Source organism: Mauremys reevesii, linkage group 21 (genome assembly GCF_016161935.1).
Source record: "Mauremys reevesii isolate NIE-2019 linkage group 21, ASM1616193v1, whole genome shotgun sequence".
Lineage (NCBI taxonomy): Eukaryota > Metazoa > Chordata > Testudines > Geoemydidae > Mauremys > Mauremys reevesii.
This window is the reverse complement of record NC_052643.1, coordinates 4,908,528-4,933,805: the sequence shown is the minus strand read 5'-3', so window position 1 is coordinate 4,933,805 and position 25,278 is coordinate 4,908,528. Positions and strand designations below refer to the sequence as shown.

Sequence of the window (25,278 nt, the reverse complement as noted above, 5' to 3'; positions counted from 1 at the left end):
GTCTCATTGACTTCCGTGGGACTTCAGCACATGCTTAAAATCAAATGTGCTTTCTTGACTAGGGATGCAGGCTTTTCGAGCATGTTTTACCCCACATAACTTTCCTGCCGAGCGGCTGTGATGTACGGAGGGCAGCTCGGTGGAGTGCAGTGAGGAAGAGGCTCGGGGCTCTGAGTTCTAATCTTGGCACTTGTGCTTTTGTGGCGTTGGGCATGTCCCTTAGCCTTTGTGGCAGGAAGGAGAAGAAACCCAGGCTGGTATCTTCCACCTGTGCAAAATGCTTGGAAAGCAGGAAACAAATTTGTTTCTGGGCCACTCTGACCTGGTGAAAGCAACGCGAACCTTGTTTGATTGGAGACATACACAGCAATGGGCCTGATCCTCGGCTGGCGTCAACCTGGGCTGCCACAAGGAAGGGCCCTTCTCGCCTCTTTAAAACAAACCACACAAGGGACGAAGCTGCCCTGCACAACTGGTGCCAGCATCTTGCAGAAAAGCCTTGTCAGAATGATTTACAAATTGTGTAAATATAACTCCACAGCCCCTGCATCTCTGCACCAGCTCACTCAAGAGCATCATTCATTTTTAAGTGAGTAGGAGACTGCGACTGGAGCTTTCAGCATCTGCCATGGAAAAATCCATAGAAAAAAGAAGGGAACGAAAGAAGAAGAGGAAAGGAGAGGAGGGGTCACGCCTACGTTGCCGAGTGTCCGGACTGCAGTAAATGGACCATCAAAAATTAAGCTAGAGATTGGATTAAAGATCTGCAGGGCCAGATCCTCAGCTGGTGTAAATCCACTGTCTTCAGTTCACACCTGAGAAACCATCTCTGCCTTTTCCAAGTGGTCTCTGCAGGTCGGGCTCCAAGCACATTGGCGTGGGGGTGGAGGGGGAATGTGTCACGACTGCTGATGCTGCCCCTGTTCTGTGGATAAACCAAGGACGTGGCTTTTCAGGGCTGTCCATCCACCAATCTTTCATTGGCACTAAATTCGCTAATAAGAGACCTGATCTGCCTCCGGCTCACACCTGCTCTCCAAGGCCATGATCCAAAGCTCCTTGAAATTATTGGAAAGATTCCCATCAAATCACTGGGCCTGGCTGGAACAGAGCACGGGCCATGGTGCCATAAACTGGGGAGAAGCCAGGAAGGAGAAAAATCCCAGCGCTTCGATTTAGTTTCAGAATGAGTCTGTCGTTGCAGTTCCCTTTCAGCGGAGCGCACGTTCACCTTTAATCTTTCCACGGCAAGGAAAAAACAGTGCTCTTGTCAGTTAAACACAGCATGGCTTAAGTCAGACGGAGACAGCTGGAAATCACACTTCCAGGGCTAAATTTAGCTACCTGAGACGGGCTGGCGCGGACAGAATTTGAAGACAATCTTTGTGTCCTCATGCCTAACAGCAAACTAAGCTGCGGCTCTGATGCTCAGAAACTTCCTCCGACACAGTCAAATCCCGGTCACCGATTCTGTCTGGTCCTCTCCCACGTCCCCGAGGACAGACAGGAGATTACAGAAGCAGCCAGGAGTCAGAATGAACGAGGGTCAGTGCTGAGGGGAAGGGGAGTCGCAGATGATCTGAATCAACGCACAGGTTTGTGCGGGCATTGCTGCGCAGGGTGCACTATGTTCTGCAAACATTCTGGGATGTGGTAGCAGGAGTGTTGTGTGCAAGACACGAGACGTGATTCTTCCGCTCTGCTCTGCGCTGACTGGGCCTCAGCTGGGGAACTGTGTCCAGTTCTGGGCGCCACATTTCAGGAAAGATGTGAACAAATTGGAGAAAGTCCAAAGAAGAGCAAGAAAAATGATGACAGGTCTAGAAAACATGAGCTCTGTGAGGGAAGATTGAAAACATTGGGTTTGTTTAGTCTGGAGAAGAGAAGACAGAGGGGACATGATAACAGGTTTCAAGTACATAAAAAGTTGTTACAAGGAGAAGAGAGAAAAATTGTTCTCCTTAACCTCTGGGGATAGGACAAGAAGCAACAGGCTTAAATTTCAGCAAGGGAGGTTTAGGTTGGACATTAGGAAAAACTTCCTAACTGTCAGGGTGGTTAAACACTGGAATAAATTGCCTAGGGAGGTTGTGGAATCTCCATCACTGGAGATTTTTAACAGCAGGCTGAACAAACACCTCTCAGGGATGGTCTAGATAATACTTAGTCCAGCCATGAGTGCAGGGGACTGGACTAGATGACCTCGCAAGGTCCTTTCCAGTCCTACGATTCTATAACCAGCCAAACAAGAGTTCAGGAGACCAGCAGATTGAGTATCATCAGCAGGGGCCTTCCTGGATGCAGCGTGTCTGTCCGAGGCCATGGTATTAACCCTGTTATCCCAAGGGATAGTGACTGGTTGAGACTGTACCAGCCTCTGCTGTCTGAGGGGATACGGAGTTGATGGCAGAGTTCAGCAGGGTATGGGTACATACAACGCCTAACACAATGAGGCCCTGATTCTGGTGGTCTCTCTAAGTGCAACCATCACACGGATCAATAGTTATAACAGAGCACAATAACGATCGGTCCCTGATATCGCTCCTTCTGCTGTGAGAGAGGATATGGTGCTCATGGCAGAGCGCATTAGGAGATGGTGTTAGTGGTCATGTCCATTGGGATGCAGTGTGAATGGCAGAGCCCAGAAAGCTCGAAGGAAGCCTTAGGTGGGTTTGGGATGGACACTGAACCCAGTGCTCCGAGTCTGTGTCACGGGAGGCCAAGGTGAAGAAACGAATGCCACAATACGCTATTTGGCTTCTTCTACCGGAGCAGTATCCGCTCTCCAGCCCCATTTCCCCTTAGCTTGGGGGATGGTGAAACAGTCTTCACCATCCCATCTTCGGTCCCTGGTCCCAAGCCCCAGTCCCTCACATACCCCCTGGAAAGCAAGTCCCTAGTACTCCATGCGCATCTCCTCCAGTTCTGCGCAGTACACTAGCTATCAAACCGAAGTCTACCTTGGTCGCTTCCTTGTGCCAACCACGGGATCCGTGTTAGACACTCATGTGAGGGCGCACACACACACACACACAGCACCATGTGGGGCTGGAGCACTAAGGAGCCGGGGATGCTGGGAAGCAGCCGTGTTTATCACACCAGAGAGATCTCTCTGCATTCCAGGGGCGTCTGGCTTGCTGTGACCCCAGGGCAGCAGCTACTAAAACACCGAGGACAATTTGTGAGGTGCGGAAAAAGACAGACAAAATTGCCAGGTGGAGATACATTCCCATGATGCTCTGAAGAGGTTTAATACATTCCTGCAATATAAACAGACCTTTTGGCTTTTCTGCTGTCCAAGTGACCTGGAGATAAATGAGCTCAGACAGTTTGCTAATAAGCACTGGTCTTTATCTGAGACACAGACCTCTCTCTCTCTCTCTCTCTCTCTCACACACACACACACACACACACACACACACACAGAGTTTCTGCATGCACTTACGCACACACATACACATAGGCAAACAGGTGCACCCATACACCCACATGGATCACAAGTGTAGTTACATAGATTATACAGACATGGATCTCTCATACAGACAATTATGGATCTCGCACACCCAGACCACACAACTGCACATAAACACAGAGATCACACACTTGCATTTCTCACAAATGTACACGCTCTCAGATCCCACACGTCCATACACAAACAGATGACATCCATTTGCACACCAACAGTCATACACAGGGTGTGCGCGCACGCACGCACACACACAAATCACGCCCTCTCCCATATGCATGAATCATCAGAACATTACTCCTGAGGGCATTCTGTGCCACTGTGCAGGGGGAAAGGAATCTCATCCTTCCCAGCCCAGATGGATTAGCAGATGAGGCTGGCGCAGGGTAGGAGCCACCAGCCAGGTCTTCCCCAGTCCCACCCCCTGCCCCACAGTGATTTACCTCTCTGTCGGCTGCCCTGGGCACTCAAAACATACTGCTGGGGAGGGTCACATGACCACTCTTGTGGCTTCCCTTCGCGTCTCCCGAGAAAGTCATTTTGCTGCGGGGAAGCAAAGAAATCTGCAGGGGACATGAATTCTGCACATGCGCAGTGGTGCAGAATTCTCCCAGGAGTAGCACATCCACATCTACATATCTGATCCATGCTCCCACACCCACAGGTAGATTTCTCTCTCTCTCTCTCTCTCTCACACACACAGATTGATGATTTCTCTCTCCACTGTAGAGTGCATCTGTGCAAACAACTCTGGAAAAGGGAGAACACCTTCCCAGACCTCGAAGGAACAAGGCAGGGTCTGTTCCAATGTTTCCTGCTTACATCTCTGGATCCTCCCAGCCAGAATGCAAAACACAGACCAGCAATCCTATCCCCATCTCCTCTGCACCTCTGAAAATCCTTGTCAGGCTGATTTCCTCGCACGCAGCCACCGTGGGCTTTTTGAAGATAGAAGTAGGGAAGGGAGGGATGCACATTAGGGAAAAGTGTCTGGGGATTAAAGGACTGTGGGCTAAGTTCAAGGCTGGTGGAGCTCTACTGAAGCCAATGTTTCTGCCCCACGGGCGAACCTAAACGGGTTTGTTTGTTAAGTGTTTGGGGAGCCAAGTAGCACCAGGGCTAGTGCATACACCTTTCACCTCCATACACCTGGGCTGGGGGGTGTCACCACAGAACCACCACCACGGACGTCATCTGGCACAACTGGCTGGTTGTTTGAGGGGCTCCAAGGCCCCCCATTAATGCACAGCCCCCCCAAGACTACATGTTAACAGTTTGAGATACACGAGTAGGGTGACCAGATAGCAAGTGTGAAAAATCGTGACGGAGGTGGGGAGTAATCGGTGCCTATATAATAAAAAGCTCCAAATATCGGGACTGTCCCTATAAAATTGGGACGTCTGGTCACCCTATACATGAGTAGCCTGTACAGCCAGGGAAGCTGCAGCCTGTACAATCCAGGGGGCTGAGATTAAGGAGCAAGGTGTGTCAGCAGAACTGTGAATTCCAGCGTGGCGGAGTGGAGGCTGAGGGGCAGAGCTGGGTAGGGACCAGAGACGGGAACAGCAGGTCGGCGCTGGCAGAGCTCTGTGAAATAAGTTGGCCAACCCTGCCCTGCCCAACGCCTGGTTTACCCCAGTTTGCACTTTGCCCCTCACTTCCCTGGGCACCGGATTAGTCCATCGATCAGGAGGACGCGGCTTGCCGTTCATTGTGCAATCGGTGCAGGCGAGATCCCTGACCCCGGGCTTCAAACGCGTCTCCGTCCATTTAACACACGCTGGGCTGTGCGGCACCTCTGACCTGCCATCACGACGCCCTGGTTTCCTGTTTTAAATAGAGCCGACGCACCGCGCTTTGCATGCTTGTGCGAGCCACCCGTTCCATCCCCCGGCCAGAGAGGCTCGCCGCTGTCACCCCACCCGTTTGCAGGGAAAGGCAGATAAACGCTAAGTCTGATTTCCGTCCAAACACAGGCCAAGCGAGATGGGCGAAGCCGTCGAGAACGCAAAACGCCCCGTTCTGGCTGGTGCTCGCCGGTGTAGAGTTACAGGCCCAGATTTCCTTTCAGCCCTAGCCCAGCCTTCACCCATGATTCTGCCCAGCACTGACCCGGCTCCCTGAAGAGAGTCTGCTACCTGCTTATGCAGAGAGGTCACTTTGGCCCGACAAGAGAGCAGGATCATGTTCCCTGGGCACGGTGCAGGTCTGTCTATCACTCTGAGTTGCCTCTAACCCCACTGGCATTGTGCCTGGCCTGGACGTGGCATTATGGTGGGCAGTTCCAGCTCCCTAGGGGGCAGGGAGATGCATCCTTTGGCAGGCGACTACCCTAGCATGGAAATAACATGCAATGGCCGGTTTAAGACTCTTTTGGGACATAAGGCCACACTTGTGCGCATTGGAAACTACGGAATGGCGGGAAGGAAACTGCCAGCTCCAACCACTGGGAAAGTCCCGATCCAAATCGGAGCTTTGCAGGTAGGCCCTGGCTGTATAACGCCAGATCCAGACCCCTTGAACTCTGGGAGCCAAATCTATGCTTTGGAATGAAGTCTCCTCTCTCCGGTGGGGCTACCGGGATCCCCAGCTCCAAACAGCCGAAAGCACAGGGCGTCCCGAGCAATAATCTTCCAGACACCATCATGGCCAGCGGATGTAAACGGCCACCGCTGTTTCCCATTCTTTGCAAGGCCTTGTAGTTAAAGTGCCAAGCGCCAACAGCCACTGAGGGATCACCACAAAACTACTGGAGCGAGTGTCAGAAGGACCCTAGGGATGATCTCAGAACTACTTCTTTGCCATTCATTTAAAAGCAAAACAAAGCCAAGCCCAGCCTTCCTGTCTCATCCCCTTTTAGATCGGACGAGGCGGCTATAGCTGGGTAACCGATGCTTCCATCACCAAGAAACCTCCTGACATTTTCCTCTGACATCCCTCCAGCCGCACATCACGCGCTGCAAGAACAGCCTGACCCTGTCCCAGGAGGGTTAACCGACGGTCACTTACCCGGTACCAGACTATCTCCCGCATCCTGCCATCCGTCTTGAAGTTACATTTCAGAGTCACGGCATCCCCGACCACCACAGGCGGAAGCGGCTCAATGCTGACAGTCAGGTAGCCTGTGAAATACCGGAGGAAGAGAAACACAAAGTGAGCTGAGAAGTGGGCGCAGGCTAAAGTGAGCTGGAAAACTGGTCCCAAGTGGGGATGGAAATGCAGATTGGCTACCACGTACCCACTCTCTAGTCACTCCTCGCCCTCCTCCTCCTGCAGACATGATCACATCCTCAAGGAAAAATCATTGAACCTGATTTCCCTCTGTCCTGCCCTCAGGGAGTCATTTACACCAGTGCCGAGGGTGCGAATCACTACTGCTGCTGTGCAGAGACTACGGCCTACAATGCAGGCCAATAGTGTCTCACTGTTCCCTTGTATTCCCCCATTGGTCTCCAGCCGTTGCCTTTTTAGATTGCAAGCCTCTTAGGCAGCAGCCATCTTTTCATTCCATGTTTGTGCAGCGCCTGGCGCGATGTGGGCCGCCTTAGGCAGCAGCCATCTTTTCATTCCATGTTTGTGCAGCGCCTGGCGCGATGTGGGCCTGGTTATGCACATAATAATCATAAATGATTTGCCCCTCACCCGCACTGGGGGGGGGGGGGGTAACGTTTTCAGCATCGCCAACCCCAAATGTTCAAAAAATAGCCCGAGTCAGGCCCTCAAAATCATGAGATTGGCTTACACTCAGGTCTATTCCCAAGCTTTCCTCCACAAACAGGAGGGCTAGCAAGCTACTTTTTTTTTTTTCTTGAAAGCTGAGAGGCTCATGTAATCACATGACTCCCAGAGCTGGTCCCGTAAGTAAAACACTAGATACCGTAAGATTCCTGATCAAATCATGAGAGTCGGTGACGCTGCATTTTACACCTCTTTGCACTGGTTTAAATGGCTACACAAGTTGGAAACATAATCCCCAATCAGTGCGTGGGTGTTATACGTTCCGGGCTATGCTCCATTCACAGGGACTATGGACTGTTACAGCTTTCAGCTTAAGATCCAGGCTCTGTAGCGCAAACTGAGTCAGGTTTGTAGGAAGACTTGGAAGGATTAGATTTTTTAATCAGTGAATGCCAAGAAATGTCAATTTCACCATACACACGCAAAGCAGAAAAAAAATTATTTCCATCAGAAATAACTGAAATATACAGAAAGGAAAAGAAAGAAAAATGCTGCTCGAGAACTTACTAAAGTTCGAGGTAGGGATATTTACTTTGTATATTCTGACATGTGACAGCCCATATTTGTGTTTTAGTGGTTAGAAAGCTTTAACTTTTTGAATCTCAGCATCTACTATCATTAAATAATAATCTGATCTCCCCCATTGTCTGACGTCCCACAATTTCCTGCAACTGTGAACATTTAAAATCAATAAAAACAGAAAAATAATCATTGATATTATCCACCACAATTATTTAAAAAATATATATCGCTTTCTGCTGCACCAGCTTAAAGAGCAGGAGGTCCCTGGTGTGTCAATCACCGCACTAAGACTCAGGCCATTGTGATCTTGCACCTTAACAGCAGCAAGTTCAATGGATTTACAGCAGGGCTAGCAGAATGACACCTGCTCCTGCAATACATGGAGCATTTCAGATGCTGTGCTTTGCTCCCACTGACATCAAGGGGAGGTTTACCAGAAATGCGGACGAGATCAATGTGGAGTGTTTTGAATTGTCCAGCAACCTGAACAGTTCATCTTTCCCTGCCCCCGGCTATCTCTCGATGCCAACAGAGAAAAATAAAAGAAGGGGGTTCTCTCTCTTTGAGGCCAACAGGTCCAGTGTGCGATGGGGGCAGGCTTCAGGTGGGAGGATCACGCTGAATGACACCTACTGTCTTCTCTCAAGGTCAATCTCAGGATTAATGACCCCCCCAGACAATGACTCTGAAGGTGATTGCTTGGAAAGGTGACACGTGACCCCATATCGGTTACACGGCCCGCGTCTGGCTGGCGGAGCAGGTGCTTATAACGGTACCCAGGCTTTTTGGTTACAGAGGCAAGGGGAGGCTCGGCTGCTGGGTGGGGGCTGTCCGCTTCAAGGGAGGGCAGGGAAGCCATCAGGAATGGTTACTTCTGAGCAGACCGATCATCCATCTAATCCCATAGCCAGATACATCAGGATATGCTATTTGTTTCCCTGGGCTGGTGCCCTGCCTCTGGGAATGACCTCTGCAGTCTGCTGTAGAGGGAGGTATTAACAGCACACCTGATTGCAAGACACAAAGCCATTCTTCCCAACCTCCTTTGACAACAACTTGTGCCGTGAAAGCATGAGGAATGAGAGCACCTTTCCATTTTTTCCTCACTGATGGGACCTCAGATTCTGTTCCATTTGGTCTTGAATCTGAGCTGTTCACCTCATGCAGCAGTGAGTTCCACAGGTTGCATATGCCACAGTTACAAAATGAAACTGACAGCTACCAAATGAACAACACTCAGGCACTCTCATAAAGGAGCATCCTCACCAGAACGCAATCAGGGGAGAGAACTGCCATATGGTCTCCATGGCTCTAATCAGGAGAGGGACTGCACCCACCTGCAGACACCCCATCACAAGATGTAGATTAAAATGCATTGCTGAAGGTTCAGCAACAAAACCAAGCAAGGGAAATGGAGGCAGGAGCCAACCCGCAAAAGCCTTCCACGGAGATGCTGAAGGGGTTAAAAAAAAAACACTCAGTGAAACAAACAAAAGCCCGCCTTTCGAAACTCATCAGCGCCTGGGAGCTCCAGACAGGAGCCTGCTTCTTCTGAGCGCTGCAACCATACCCTCCCACCAGCCAGCGGGATGCAGGGAGGAAGAGCGGTGAAGCTGGTGGGGGTCGGGGAGCAGGCAGGCCTGTGTTAAACAGCTGCTTCTAATTGGCCCTGACAGCGAAATCTTCCAGATCAAGCAAGCAATCTGCTCGGGGATGGAAAAAATCCAGGGGCTCCTGAGACTCCCAATCCCAGCACTTTGCTAAGGAGCGCTTTGTGCATCAGTTACACAGAGGTCTCCTGGCTTTTCAAAATGCAGCGCACCTGGGATTTTTCAGGACCATTAACAGTGACACAGGGGTCACTGAAAACCACTGCACGGCTATCAGGACTTCAAAGCGTTGCACTCACACTAGCCTCGTCTGGGTTTCCTCGCCATTGTGATGTGCAGTGGGAATAAAGTCGAGAGGTTTAAACTGGCAGTTGGGAGAGGCAGTATATTTGGAATAGTTCCTGCAGCTACCACCACCAAACGCTGGAGACGCTCAGGACATGGGATTAAGGGTCGCGTTGTTTCCCAAGTCTGTGGGTCTAAAGTAGTTAGGAAGTTGTGAAGGAGGCACAGTTCACCTCCATCCCATTGCACCAGCATTTAATGTGTAACATGATTAAATGGATGCATTGCTTTGATTTATGAAATATCCTGGGAGTCAGCCAATTTGGGTTCTATGTCCTGACTCTGCCAGGGATTCGCTATGGGTGTCTGGCCAACTTTTCCAAAAGTGATTGCTGATTTTGGGTGCCTCCGGGTTTGGTTGCCCAACCTGGAACACCCGTTAAGTACTTAGATAGAGTAGACACACATTATCGCTCCGTGCCTCAGTTTCCCCATTTGTAAAACTGAGATAAGGATAGTGACTCGGCTGAGTGAAGTGCTTTGAGCTCTCACTTCAAAGTGTTCTCATGGTACAATGTTAAGAGCTGCCCAGTAGGTTTAACAACCCCAGCCCGTGCACTGACAGAGGGTGTGATTGCATCACAAGGCAGTGACAACACACGCTGACACTTCTGTGGCGTGCTGTCACCTTTATCTCCGGAAAGAGGCCCGGCTACATGGTGGGGGCAAGGCGGTAAAGCCACCCTGCGTGTAGTCAGTGCTCAGCCGAACAAGAACCTCAGCGCTCTCGGCACGCAGGTCCTGCTTGCCCCCCACTCTTCGCAAAGGGCTTTGGGTCAGGCTCGGATTGCATGCAAAGAGGCTCTGAGTGCGTGTGGGGGGGTGTCAATTGACTTGGGCTCCGGGGCTAACAATAGCAGTGGAGATGTTTGGGTCGGGCTGGAGCCCAGGGTCCGAGACCCTCCCCCCCAGGCTGGGTTTCAGACCCCCGAGCGTCTACACTGCTATGATTAGTCCCAAGCCCCACGAGCTGGAGTCAATTGAAGCCAGCTCTGAGACTCGGCACCAGGGGTTTTTCTTTGCAGTGCAGGGCCCAGGGAGACGCGGGGCTCGTCTGACCTTGGGGAGCGACCCTGAGGTAAAAACATAGTGAGGACAAAGCCCTTAGTGAACTCGCCGGGGTCAGCTCCGGACCCTCACCGGGGGCTGCCCTCGCTGAGGTCACCACGCCGGGAAGCTAGACAGCCTGCTAGTCGCTGCTTTCCCCACAGGATGCTACTTACACCAAGCTAAGAAACACCAGGGGTTTAGTAGCGAAAACAAGCCTAAGTAACTCGCCGAGATCACAACAGGAAGCCTGTATCGGAGCACGAACTCAACCCGGAGCCTCCGGAGTCCCAGACTAGCACCACCCCCGGCTGCTTCTCCTCTAATCCCGCTACTGTGAGCGGAACCCTTGCCCGGCTGCTGATGCCTCAGGGGAAGGCGGTACCCTCTCTCCCACCCACACAGACATTGTAACACTGGGTCTTAATCAGGGGCATGGGGGGGAAATGGGGAACTTCCACCCTGACCTCCCACCACACACACACACACACAAGCATTAAACCCATGTCCAGAAGCATGAAGCCTGTTTCTCCCCCCTGCCCCAGCCTTACCACCAGTAACTCACTTCTCTCAGCAAAGCTGTTGGAGACGGGGCTAATCAGCACCATTCCATCAGTCCAGACCTGTTTTAAAGGCCTCAAAATTGCTCGACTCCGGTCCTCGTGGGTGTGAATCCCTCAGATTAATTAGAGGGTGTGTAAAGATGTAACCCCTGTTTTATCGGCTCTGCCTGCGCTGCCAATCCATTCCAATGAGCGGTCCCCACCTCCCTCCCCCAGCAACCGGAGGCTGGGCGAGCAGATGAGCGACTGATCCTTCTTAACTCCATGCTTCTTTATTCTGAATACCTCCATCACTCTCCCTCCTGTATCTGTGACAACATTTATGGCGCTCCTATTAAGAGACGTTTAGTAAAATAACCAGCGATATTTAAGAATGAGACACACACACACGGGGAGAGTCTGGGAGATAAATCTCTGCTCGGATGTTAAAGGCTCCCGGAACCTTACGCTGAGCGACACTGCAGATCAGGTAGTGACGCTCCGCCGTTCCCTGCTCCCATGCACCTCTTGTCTTCCCTAAGTCCCTTTTCCCATCCCATCCTCGCTTTCCTCATTGGCAGCCATTATCCGGAAGGGATTGGGAGTCGAGAGTCTCAGGATCTGGCCCCAGCTTTGCCTCTCGTTCCCGTTACAGACTTGTTAGCTAAGCGGTTGGGCCTACATTTCCAAAAGTGACTGGAGAGAAATTTTGGGTGCCCAACTTGCAGCCCCCTTGAAGAGTCCTGATTTTCAGAGGGCAGGTGTTTTCTGATATTCAGCACCTTTTAAGATACCACCAAGAGACTAGGAGGCGATCTAATGTGAGTGCACTGATTTCAATGAAAATTAGGAGCCTGGGCACTGCTGAAAATCCCTCTAGATTCCGGTCTGCTTCTTTCGGCTCCTAAATAGCTTTAAAAATCTGGCCCTGCACTCAGGCTGTGAAGGCCCAGGCACTGCACACGACCACGCAGTTAGTCCACAGTTGAGGTCAAATGAGATGATCCCCGTAGCCCCTTCCGGCTTTCAAATCGGTGTGTATTCATGTGCAGCAAGCACATTTTTATCTGAGCAAATACTCATGAGCAATGTGTCAAGCGGCTTTTGCTCCGCTCCCCTCCCAGCAGCCCCGGAGTTCAGCAGTCGGTTCAGCCCCGTTGGAGCCCAGGAACGGTAAAGGAGCGGGGCGTTCAAATCCAAGGGCCAGCCTGGCCGATCAGCCACTGTCTAAATCAGATGGGCGGCCGAGGTGGGATTTGCGTGTGCTTGATAACGGGCGCTCCGTGCCATGCATGTCCTGAGTGAAGGGGTCACCGCTAGCTCCTGGAGATAAATTCCAACACCTGTGCGGTGACGACGTTCCCGCCATGCTGGGGTAGACGCTACTGTAATACCTATTATTACAATACTGGTCGGAAGAGGAAAGTGCTTTTGAAACCCAGCTTTCACTCGCTGCCAGAACAGTCTCTGAACTTTGGGGAAATCGGAATCAGTCGCAGCAGAAACAGACTGGGCTAACCTTTCACTGGGCTCTCAGATCACCCTCCCTCCCCCTCGTTTCATTCCCCGAGCATCCCAGGTAAGCCGGTGGGGGCACCTCTGCTGGCTGAAGGAGAGCACAGAAGAGAAAGAAGCAGGACAGAGATTTTAACATAAATCAAGCCCTTTTAGTAGGGAGAAGCTGCATAGTCCGGTGGCTAATGGAAATATTTTTTCCTTTGTCTGTGTATGGTGAAATCAACATGTACCGAAATTTACCAACTTCCAAGCTTAGATATAAACACCCGAGATATGGACCATTCATTCACCCATGGGCTCCCTGTCTCCCATCGGTCTCTTTCCTGAGACAAATGGCAGGGAAAGTTATCCCACCCCCTCAGAGCTGATTGCATGTGCCTCCAGAAGAGCAATGTTTCCGGGTTCCAGAAGGCTGCGGGGCGGGGAAAAGCAGAGGACCAGCAGAGACATTTAAAAAATGAAAGCTGCCTGGAAAGCGAGTGCTGGAGAGGATGGGAGTGGATCGAACAGCTGTGCAAGCACACCTTGGGGAAAATACATTATGGCTACACGAAGCAATCATCTCATCCCTGGCAATCCCATTTCCCTTGGTCTGCTCTTGCCGCCTAAGCCTGGGTGACTTGCTGGCAACGCCGTGAGTGGCTGCATGAGGTGGGGGAAGCCTTCACTTAGTCTGCGTGAGGGGGCGCAGAGTCTCTTTGAATGGGGCCAGCTAGGGCAGAGGCAGTGCCAGGAGTTTCGAAAGAGACATGTCAGTACACAAGAGGGGGCCTCTTTTTCACACGTTCCTCCCGGGCATCTGGCACTGGCCACCATGAGAGAAAGGATGGTCCATGGGTCCGATCCCCTATGGCAATTCTTAGAGCCTCGTGTTTTTCGCAAAGGTGAAACAACACAATCAAATGCAAAACACACCCACAGCCGCCACTCCTGTGGCTCCCGTCTGGCACGGCTTGGCCCAGGTCCCCACTCCGGGTGTTGCGCGGCAGGGGGTTGCAACACCACTCGCTCAGGGATGGCCCGGCAGCCCCTCCATCATGAGGTGTGGGAAGGGTGCCCAGGCCAAACCTGAGCGGTGCTGTGGCCCCAGGCTTCAGGCTGCATGCCCACAGCTGGGAGCTGGGACCATCCCTGCAGGACCAGAGCGACCAGCGCCACTGCTGAGCACTAAACTGTGCTGGAACGAAGCAATCCCTCTCCCTGGCTCACCTGCTGCAGCCAGCACAGGCTAATGGCGACAGGGGATGGATCACTGGATGATTCCCTGCTCTGTTCATTCCCTCTGGGGCACCTGGCCTTGGCTGCTGTCGGACAACAGGACGCTGGGCTAGATGGACCTTTGGTCTGACCCCGTATGGCTGTTCTTATGCAGTCCTGCTAAACCCCTTGGCTTCAAGTTCAACAAGACAATGAGCCATGTTTGTTGCCCCCAACATCTCCCTAGCAGCATTCGGGTGGGGGCCTCTCTCCCTGCTCACTCGATGGGCGATACAATCCCTGCTTCCTGTTAATACTTTATTAAATGAGCACATGCCAGAGATAGGAATCAGAGCACTGCATTCTAGCCGTTATAAAACGCTCGCTTGTCACTGGATGGCTATTTTATTCTGTTTCGTTTTCCCATCTAACTTCCTCCCATCGATTGCTGCAAACAGATTGCAGGAACATTGCCGAGAAGGGGTCACGAGGTCGCCTGATTTCATTTCATTTTTTGTGTGTATATTTCCTAGTGCTGGTGAAAAAGGTTAGATTGACAGCTCTGGAAACCAGAGTCTTTATTTAGCTAAAGAGCAGGCAGCTTCCCTCTGCAAGGCTATCTGTCTTAGGTACTTGTCTGGCCCCATCAACATAGTATCTGAGCAGCTCACAATCTTTATCCTTCCAACGTCCCTGTGTGTTTCACAGGTGGGAAACTGAGGCACAGAGCAGCTAAGTGACATGGCCGAGTCACTTGGTCGCACGGGAAGTCTGTGGCAGAGCAGGGAAGGGAACATGGGTCCTCCAAGCCAATGTTCCAACCACTGGGCTCATGCCTCCTCCCCGTGGCTATGATCTGGAAGTGAGATGAGGAGGGGAAAATGGTCATGTAAGCCTTTGGCCTCTCTGCAGACAGCAAGGGTGTCCAGTGGGAGGAAGGGAAACCTAGGGTTAGTAATGGGCTTTTCCTCCACGGATCTCAAAGCACATTACAAAGAAGGTCAGTATCATTCCTCCCATTTTACAGGTGGGGAAACTGAGGCACAGGGAGGGGAAGCTATTTGCCGGAGGTCAGCGGCAGAGTTGGGAGAGAATCCAGGGTGAAACGCCCACTCCAATGAAATCAAAGGGAGCTTTGCCATTGATTTTAATAGGGCCAGGATTTCACCCACGGTTTCCTGAGCCCCCATTCCAGGAGCCTATCCACCGGGCCTTGCTGAGGGCAAAGGGGTGAGATTGAAGGTCTGGGTTCAATTTCTGGCTTTGTGGGCCCTTGGGCAAGTCACTTTGGCCCCGATTCACACAGGTATGTAGGTATTACGATGATCTCAGCGTCACAGCGCCTAGAAAATCACAGGAACCCACGAAGCCTGAGATAGGCCCCAAGGCTCCCTAGGCAATGAATGGGGAGAGATGGCGCCTTCGACCGGCTGCCCGTGCCAGCATGCTAGCCAACGGGAGGGGCGTGAGCTAAGCCCCGTCCCTCTCTCAGCGATAGGCTCCTAAATCCAGGCTGCCTAGCTCTGATGAGCAATCCAGGAGCAGGAACTTTGCCCCCGGAGGCAGGCGAATCAGACGCCCAAATTGTTCCTTGCAAGAACGAATTAGGCGCCCGCCTCGCTTCACGCAAAACAGCTGGAGGAGGAGGTGGTGAGGCCGCCTGCCTGGTACCAGGGAGGAACATCGAGTCACAGGGCCAGAGAAAGAGGGGAAGCGGGAATGGCTCTCTAGCCGGGTGGTGGGTGACCGCCTGCTCCACTGATGAATTATCTATCCACCCTGGAGCAGCTTCAACAGGAGAGACTGGGGCAGCTCTCTCACATCAGAATATCCCATAGCTCGGAGATTAAAGCCTTTTCCTGAGAGGTGGGAGACCCCTCCTCAAATCTTTTCATCTCCCCTTGGACTCCCTCCTCCCAAGGGAGCGCACTAACCACTGGACTAATATGCGTAAGGTGGGTACCGCTCCCCCTCCCCACCATGGTCAGATTTTGAATGGGACCCAAGGATGAAATTTAGGCACCGAGGGGACTTTTACCCTGAAAACGTAGGCGCCCAGTGAGTTTGGGCTAGGAGTTAGAGGGGGTTACGTTGGGGGTTGGGTGCTTAAATGCCTTTGTGGATCTGGGCTTCCCTCCATCTGGATCTTAGCTCTCCAGCTGTAAAATGCTGATCCCCTTGTCTGTGTCATCTGTTGAGGTTGTCAGCTCTCTGGGGCAGCAACTGTCAGGCACTACGTGTATCTGCAGCACCCAGTGTAATGGGGCCCTGATCTCAGCTGGCACCTCTGGGTGCTGCCATCATCTATGCAATAGTAACGCTAGGAGAGTTTGTGATGTGGATTCTAGAGCGAGACGGCTAGTTCATTGAACAGAGACAGCCAAACAGCTGCCATCACTGCTAGAGATGGGCGCGAACCAGAACACGGACCCCAATCCCGCCTTCCCGCCAAACCGGTGGGTATATAGGTACCAATTTACCACTAGACAGACACAGATCGCAGCTCTCACATCTTTAGCACACACAGAAGACTGCAATGGGGGCTTTTCCCCCCCAAACGGCTGTTTGCAGCCATTATATTGCCATGAGAATGCGACACTGAGAAAGCACAAGAGATGTGCTATGAAAAACAGCAATTGCTCTGCAAATGAAAGTGTCAAGCGGAGAACGTGAAGAGGACCAGAAAGGCACCAGGGTGGTAGAGACCCGAGTCACAGGGCAGAGGATAAACCTGAACTGACTGGACAAATCAATTTCATTCTTTATACCTGGCAGGTGTTTGTCACTAGCAAAGCACGGAAATAGAACACAACGCTTGTGGTATTTGCAAAACGCGTTCCTATACATTTCCACACTGTACCCCACAGGTGCATACTGCACACACTCTCATACCGCAAAAGAGAGGCAGCGTGGGCTAGTGGTTACAGCCTGGAGCTGTAAACCTTGCCAGACCTCAGTCCGAATCCAGGCTCAGGCGCGGCCTTGGCAAGCCACCAAGGCCCACTTGTTCAACTAATGACTGATCTGGGATGCCACAGTTCTTGCAGTCCCTGGATGCCTGAAGTTGGGGACTGAAAAACGAAGGGACTGAAAATTAACCTCCCTGTGCCTCAGTTTCCCCCTCTATAAAATGGAAACAACACTTCAAAGGGGGTGTTGCAAGGACTGATTGATAAACTTGGGCTTTTCGATAAGGAGGTGATGGGCCCTTTAGAAATACCTAAAATAGACCAGCTAGTTTGCAAAGCTCTTTGGAGATGCAAAACATTTTAAGTGAGTTACGCATTCTAATTAAGAGCAGCAGCTTGACGTTCTATTTCTAATAGTTTTAATTATATTTAAGCAGGGAAGCTAAGAGAAGGAAAGGGCATGGGAAGGTTGTGTAGGCAGGCAGCTGATGCAAACTCCAGGGCTACAGAAATACAGGGCCGCCCGGGCAGCAGCAAGTGAGGCAATTTGCCCCAGGGGCCCCCATGAGAATATAGTATTCTATAGTATTGCAACTTTTTTAATGGAGGGGGCCCCTGAAATTGCTTTGCCCCGGGCCCCCTGAATCCTCTGGGCAGCTCTGCAGAAATAGGCTCGTAATGCTTTAGATATCAGGACGTGGTCTCAGCTACTGTCATAGTGAGGGTCATACAAGTCCCTAGATTGATAGATAGGAATGTCTGGTGACAGACAAGAATGGATAGCAACAGGCAGAGCGATCGGAAAGCGGACGCAGGTAACGAACACACAATTCCTACCCCAGGCCTTGCAGACAGTCGCCAAGTTACCTGCCCTACCCAGGCCCCTTCGGGCATTTTGGCTTCGTCTCAGCTGGATGATGGGGGGAAACAACAACAACAAAAAACAGACCCACCGTTTGTATCTGTTGCAACAAACCAAAGTAAAACACGTCTCTTCAAGAGCAGCGGCACAGGAGTGCGAAACGGAGATTAGAGCTGACGAGATTCATTTCCTTGCTCTTCCAGCTGCCTCGACTGTAAAAGCCTTCTGTAAAATTCCACCAACGGAACAGACCCTCATCATCTGCTCGCTTGGCTCTGCATGAATCAGCACGCACGTGGGGTGGGTATCTGATGCCGAGGAGCTGTCTCAGCTACAAGGCCGCACTCTCTCTCTCAGCCGCTCTCAGTCGTAACGCACCCAACTTGCGGGGGAAACCCCAGAGCAGAGCCGGGTGAACAACAAAGGAAACAACCACACAACCAAGCGGAGCCTCCATAATTCTTTTTGGAAAAAGACTGCAAAATCCGTGGCCTAAATGATCCAACACGTGACTTCTGACCAGCTCTAAACGAATGGATTGGCTCAGTTGTGATGCTTTAACCTCCAGTGAGATGCCTCCTTCATCTCCCACTGGCAGTAACCAGAGTAGAGGTTTTCATTACCTTGCAGGAGAAGATGCTAAGGGAAGCAGTGGGCCTCAGCGGCTACAGCACGGGACTAAGGCTCAGGAGACCTGGTTTCTGTTCTCAGCTCTGCCACTGGCCTGCTGGGTGACCTTGGCCAAGTCACTTTGCCCCGCCGTACCTTGATTTCCCCTTCTGTAAAACGGAGGTCACAATATTGATCTCCTTTGTAAGGCTCTTTGGCATCTACTGATGAAGAGCGTTATATATGAGCTAGGGATTATGATGATGTTCTGGGCCATGTCTTAGATTAAATTTCACCAATGCCCCTTTACAAGCCTAGCATAAGGCCTTGTCTACTGATGTCAGCTGTCTGCAGCGGCACTGTCTGCGCTAGCTGCAAAGTGCAGTTCGCCCCGTCTACACTAAGAATATGCGCCACTACAGTTAAACCAGTGGTGGCCATTGTTTGCCAAAATCCCTAGTGTAGACACGGCCTCGGGGTCCATCTACACTGGAGCTGAAGCTGTAATCTCCAGCTGGGGCAGACATACCCACACTAGCTCTGATTGAGCTAGCATGCTAAAAATGGCGGCACAGGTGGCAGAAGGAACTATCCGCCTGAATACGTCTAGCCAGGACATCCTCAGGACACCACCGCGACGACGCTTCTATTTTTATCATGCTCACTCGGTCAGAGCTAGTGCGGGTCTGTCAACCTGAGCTGGGAATTACCCCTCCCGCTGCAGTGCGGGGACGTACCTTTAAGAGAGACGGTTAGTCATTATTTGTACAAGGGCGGCATCGAAAGCGCCCAATGGAGAATGGGACCCCCCAGTGCTAGACGGTGTAAGGGACAGTCCCAGCCTGGAGGAACTTGGGGTGGGAGGTACAAAGAGCATGAAACCAATGGGAGTTAGGCACCCAAATACCTTTGTGCACCCCTCCTTGGAGTCTAACTAGACAAGACAGACAAAGGAGGGGAGGGGAACCAGGGCCGGGCTCAAGGTCACACAACAGGTGAGCGGAGAACGTGGCGCAGAACGGCGATCTCCCGAGTGCCAGTCTGTCGCCCCACCCACAGGCCCGCGCTGCCCAGCGCCAGCTCTTTCCCTCGACCGCCTGTCTCATTGATTTACCTTTTCCCCCCCACTTTGCTGTTATTGTTCCTGAAAGAAGCAGACTGCTAGAGAAAAAGGCAGCGTTCTGAATGGGCCTCACAGACACAGATTGCGGCTAACGTTCCGGTTGACAAACATCAGCGACTGCCCTTCTATCCGCCTCTGATCAAACTGGCATATCGGGGTTCCATCCTGTGCAGCGGCACAATGCCAGAACGAAACAGCTACAGCATTACAGCCTGAGCTGACAAAACGGCAGGGGACAGAGGGCTGAGCGGTGCCGATCTGCACGATAAAACTTTGCCTATTTGTTAACAAACGTTGGGAGCCGACTGGGTGAGATTACACTTTTTTTTTTGTTACAGATAACAGGAGCGATTAAATAAAGGAGGCTGCAGAGTTGGAATTGCCAGGTGGTGAAACAAATGCTTAAAAAAACCCATCAACACGCTGCCCGCTCAAGGAGGCCTGGTTGTTTGGATTCTGACAACATCAGAAAAATCACAAGATTTGCTATTTATTAGTTGTTATTCTTTCCACCCATGAGCTTCAGGCATGACCAGGACTCCATTGTACTAAGCTCTGTACAAACACGGAACAAAAAGACAATCCCTGCCTGTAAAATAATAATCAGCCTTTGCATTTAGAGTGCCTTTCAGCCAAAGATCTCAAAGCACTTTATGAATTCACTCGCAGCAGCGCTCTGGGAAGCGAGCGTCGTCACCGGTGTTTACCCGCAGCGAGTAAGCGGAGGCATACGCAGCTTTGCCCGATGTTCCAGAGCCAATTGGAAACACAAGCCAAGTCCGATTCTCATCTCCACCACTGTAGAACTAGAGAAACTGCACGGGCCACAACCCAGTATAAGTCATCTGTCTAGCTGAGCACTCTTGCACCTGCTTCTCCACACCTCTGTGAGGCAGGGCAGTGCTATTCCCTGTTACCCCCCACACACACACACAGTCTGACTCAGGTCAGCAAGCACTCAGGACGCGGGTCCAAAGATCCTGCTAGGCGGTGGGTCAGAGCCCAAGTCCCAAGCCCTGCCGTTCTGCAGTGTAGACACAAGTCAAGCCGCACACCTGAGTCAGAAGGTCTGCACAGTGTAGTACGGATATGTTAGCACAGCTGTGAGATCCGGACTCAGCAACTGTAAGCCCAGATCTACAGTGCGGTGTGGACATTCAAGCACAGGCTTGGATACACCGAGTCCACAAGCCCAGGTCCCACAGGCCTGGGTTTACGATGCAGTGTAGACACACCCATGGAGACTAAATGACTTGCCCATGTCTTGTAGGAAGTCTATGGCGGAGCAGGGAATGGAACCCAAGTCTGCCCAAAGCCTGGGCTAGCACCTCACCGCTGGACACTCCTTCCTCTCCAGCATTACCAGTGGATTTGCTCTGATTTCAGCCACTACTAGAGTGGACAGGCTGCACCACAATACGCCAGGATTTGCACCCGAGCTCGCCTGGTTTCAACGGGGGTTAGCCCCATCGCCGCAAACAGGCCAGCATAGGGCCTCCCATTCACGGGCTGAGCTTCAGAAGAGCTTCTGCTGGCCCTCCAGACTTCAGCATCAGAGCGGATGCTGCAGGGCACCTCTGCAAACATGGGCCTTCTTCAGGTGCCTCCATGGGAGGTGGGACCTTTGAAAATCCAGCCCCAGCGGTGGGTACCGAACACAGGAAGATCAGGCCCTTAGCAATTCTGGCCAATAGTAGTTTGGTCCGTCTACACACGCGGCTGCAATCGGGGCAAATCCCCAGTGCAGTCAAGGCTTAAAAGGAGATTCAAGCCCCACTAAATTTCCAGCTCTGATCACTACACAGCGCTTGCCCCCAGCTGATTCAAAGCACTACTCTCCTGGTGACTATCCCGCACCCCAGTCTCACCCTCCAGCCTGCTCCTAAGCACGTTCTTGGGGGAGATGAGCCCTCTCACTCCCCGACCCGGGCAGCTCCCGGGCCGCACCGAGGCCGTGTTACTCGTAATGGGCTGCTTTGCCTTCCCGGCTCCTCGCTAAGGCAGGGTTGCGGTTGGGTGACCTTGGCAGGGGCTGGGAGGCTTTTTTGCAATCCAAACACACGCTGGCAGGGCAAGCCAAGGCGCCGGAGCGCTGAGTGATTTGTATGCTCCGAGCACGTCACCTCTTTTCAGAGGGGAGAGCGGCTGCTGGAAAAGTCATTTTTCAGTGTTTGACACACAGTCTCTTTTGCTCTCTCGCAAAGCCAGATAACGATCAGCAGCCGGAGCGATTAGGAAAATATATACATGGCGCGGGGACGGAGAGGAGGAGAAAGGCGCCATGGCAGCGACCTGGCAGCATTCGCTGCGCACGCAGACCTTTCGCTGACTTTTCCCTCCGCTTCATTTGCTGCACAGCGGTTGAAGGACAAAGCTCAGCGTGGTCTTTAGGGCCTGATGCTGACGGGGCTGGGGGTTGGCTCAGGCCCTGCTGGAAGACGTCGGAGCTGCCTGAAATCGCTGCACGGCATCTTGGTCTTCCCCTGTATTCTCCTGTTTGCAACCTACAGCGGGAGAGCCTGCGCCCCTGCAGGTAGGGAGGAGGCTGAAACCACTCGCTCCAGAGCTCAGCACGGACTCTCTGGCCACGTCCGCAACAGACATCACGCAAGCCTAGACTCCTTTACTGGATAGACCGCTTTGTCCTACAGTTTACTCCAGAAACCGACATCTGACCCCTTGAATTCTAGATCTTAATCTAGACTCAAACTCTGGTTCCTTTATTCTGGATTTTATTCTAGAGTCAACCCCCCCTAAATCTGAACACCCCTATCCTAGGATTTTATTCTAGACTCTTACATCTGGATTCCTTTATTCTAGACACTTCTGGTCTAGGTACCTTTATTCTAGATTTTGGTGCTAGAGTCTGAAGTCTAGGCTCTTTTACTAGACTCCCTGGACAAGTCCACAACAGACACTGCTAGTATTATTTTTTTTTCCTGGTAAAGGGACCTCTCAGTGCAACTCACCAGTCTGCAGGCAGGGAACTTTCTGCTTTATGTAACTGCATCACAACAGAGTTTGGGGACAGGGGAAACTCCCATAGGCTAAATCAGGAAGTAAGGGAAGGTGGAATGGTCTCCATCTATAATATTCTGGCTAACCCAGTTAGTTGCTTTATTACAGTATGAACCTGAGATAGCTAATCCCAGTTAAGAACATACTTTTTCGTGTGTGCAAAGGGAACATCTACACTGGAGCCGGAGGGGTCGTTTCCTGCTCGGGACGACATAACTATGCTAGCTCTGAGCAAGCTAGCGCACTAAAAACAAGAGTGTAGCCGCAGAGGCATAGTGGTGAAAAGGGCTAGCCACCCGAGCACTTGGCTAGGGTTTCAAACAGGATGTACGCAGGGTGGTTAACCTCTCCCACTGCCATGGCTGTGCTCCACTGCTAGCACATTAGCTCAGTCAGAGCTAGCCGGGGTATGTCTATCCGAGCTGGAAATGATCCCTCCTGCTCTATCTGAGAATAAAGAGTTATAGACGGGACGGGACACAACACCCATGGCATCAGAGCTGATGCCACCCTCTACTGAGGCCTAGGAAACACTTTTCCTGAGGGCAGTTTATTCCATATTTCTCTATTGCAGGGCTCCCTACATGCACCTTCTTCTAAGGCATCTGGGACAGTGACTGTTGGGGACTGGACACTGGGTTGATTCTGTGTGCCAGTTGCCACGTTCCTATAGGGGGAGCCCCGGAGATCATACCTGGAGACTCTGTCCTGCTTGGATGTTTACACAAACAATGGCTTAATTAACCCATGGATAAGAGAGTAAATATCCTATAAAACAGTAAATATCATGATGCCACTGTACAAGTCCATGGTACGCTCACACCTTGAATACTGGGTGCAGTACTGGTCGCGCCATCTTAAAAAAGGAGATATTAGAATTGAAAAAAGTACAGAGAAGGGCAACAAAAATCATCCACAGAGCAGCTTCCATGTGAGGAGAGATTAAAAAGACTGGGATTGTTCAGCTTGGAAAAGAAACGACTAAGGGGTGATACGATAGAGGTCTATAATATCATAAGATATGGAGAAAGTGAATAGGGAGGTGTTATTTACCCCTTCACACAACACAAGAACTAGGGGTCACCCAATGAAACTACTAGGCAGCAGGTTTAAAATAAACATACGCACAACGCACAGTCAACCTGTCAAGTATCAGAGGGGTAGCCGTGTTAGTCTGGATCTGTAAAAAAAACAAAAAGAGATGGCACCTTATAGACTAATTAACGCGTTGCAGCATGAGCATGAGCTGGGTGAATCCGAAGAAGTGGGTATTCACCCACGAAAGCTCATGCTGCAAAACGTCTGTTAGTCTATAAGGTGCCACAGTCAACCTGTGGAACTCCTTGCCAGGGGATATTGTATAACTGGGTTCAAAAAAGAATTCAGTAAGTTCATGAAGGATAGAACCATCAATGGCTATTAGCCAGGATAATCAGGGACACAACCCCTTGCTCTGGGTGTCCCTAAGCCTCTGACTGCCAGAAGCCAGGACTGAACAAGAGCGGATGGATCACCTGATAATTGCCATGCACTGTTCATTCCCTCTGAAGCACGTGTCAATGGCCACTGTCGAAAAATGGGCCACTCCTCTGTTCTTATACTGTATATATGGTTACCCTGTTTGTAGCTATCAGGAGATCTGCTCTTACTCTGGCACACGAAGAAGAAAGGCGGTTTTGCAGGCTCCAGCTCTGGGATTTTCCCCCCAGCCGTTACAGCTCCCATCACAAATGATGCCACCTGTCAAGATGGCCACCGCCACCAGGAGGCTGAGAAATAACAACTTTAATTAAAAACGTGAACTTCCGGCACAAGTCCTGGTTTCTGCACAGCGGGGATGGGGGAGTTGCACTGTGCGAACTCGCACAACGCTGCGCTGAACCAATGGGGGCAGTTTGCTTTGAAAGGCAGCTTCCCTCCAGCTCCGCCTCCTGTTACAGAACAAGGGCACGCTGTGCCAGCTGACCTGTGTCCAGGAGCACACTTACCCCGATGCAAGTGCAATGAACACACGTGCGCCAGTGGGCGTGTTCTTCAGTGCATCAGCATGCATACAGGCACCCCCCGAGAGAGAGCGTGTGTGTGTGTGCGCGCATGTGACAATGTATCCACACCTCTGCATCTGTGTGTGTGGGTGTGTGTGTGTGGGGGGGTACACACCCATGCTTCTGAGCACACACATGGATTAGAAGGGGCTTGCATCTGTGCGCCTGTGTTCACACTCGTGTCAGCAAAGGCACACTCGGATCGACATGCCCGCCGACGAATCCGTTGGGACACTGAGCTGAAGGCCTGAGAGGCTGGATTTTGGCAGACGAAGCCGGAGGAATAAAAAGGGTTCAAAGTCTTAGGACAAAGTCCCATTTGTTGGAAGGGGGCTGGGGTCACACTTTTCTCTTGGGCCATCTGTGAACAATACCAGCTGCAGCAACGTTCCCTCTGCCAACCCCAGTTAATAGAATCAGACTTTGCCATGTGACTCTGGCAAAAATCCCAGCAGGACAATGGAAAGATAAGGGGGTCAGTTTGACAATCAGAGACTCATTCATAGCCCTGCAGGCAGCAGGGACAGGGAATCCTAATCAATGCCCGCTCCCCTCTGGCAGTAAAGTTTGTGGAGGAACCCTGTGCTCTGGGGGGGTGGGGTGGAAAAGGGGCTACTGGACCAGCACCTCCGCACGGAAGAGGGAGTGCAGGGCATAAGGGGATGGAGGACATCGCAGGGGACTTTTGAAGGGGAAAGGGAAACAGCTGGGGGATGCCGCGGATACG

The 25,278-nt window shown here is 51.6% G+C and overlaps 1 protein-coding gene across 3 annotated transcripts in view; it reads right to left on the bottom strand.

The window, feature by feature from the left end:
* The window catches only part of IGSF21 (immunoglobin superfamily member 21), a 256,335-nt gene that overhangs the window by 146,577 nt on the left and 84,480 nt on the right, over positions 1-25,278 (bottom strand). For 2 of the 3 annotated variants that reach the window (XM_039509529.1, XM_039509528.1), the window contains exon 2: positions 6,476-6,588. In XM_039509529.1, coding sequence (XP_039365463.1) covers positions 6,476-6,499 — 24 coding nt within the window. In that variant the 5' untranslated portion in view covers positions 6,500-6,588. Of the gene's footprint in view, positions 1-6,475; positions 6,589-17,847; positions 17,867-25,278 lie in introns of those variants that run through there. The other variant, XM_039509530.1, reaches the window with a different exon arrangement.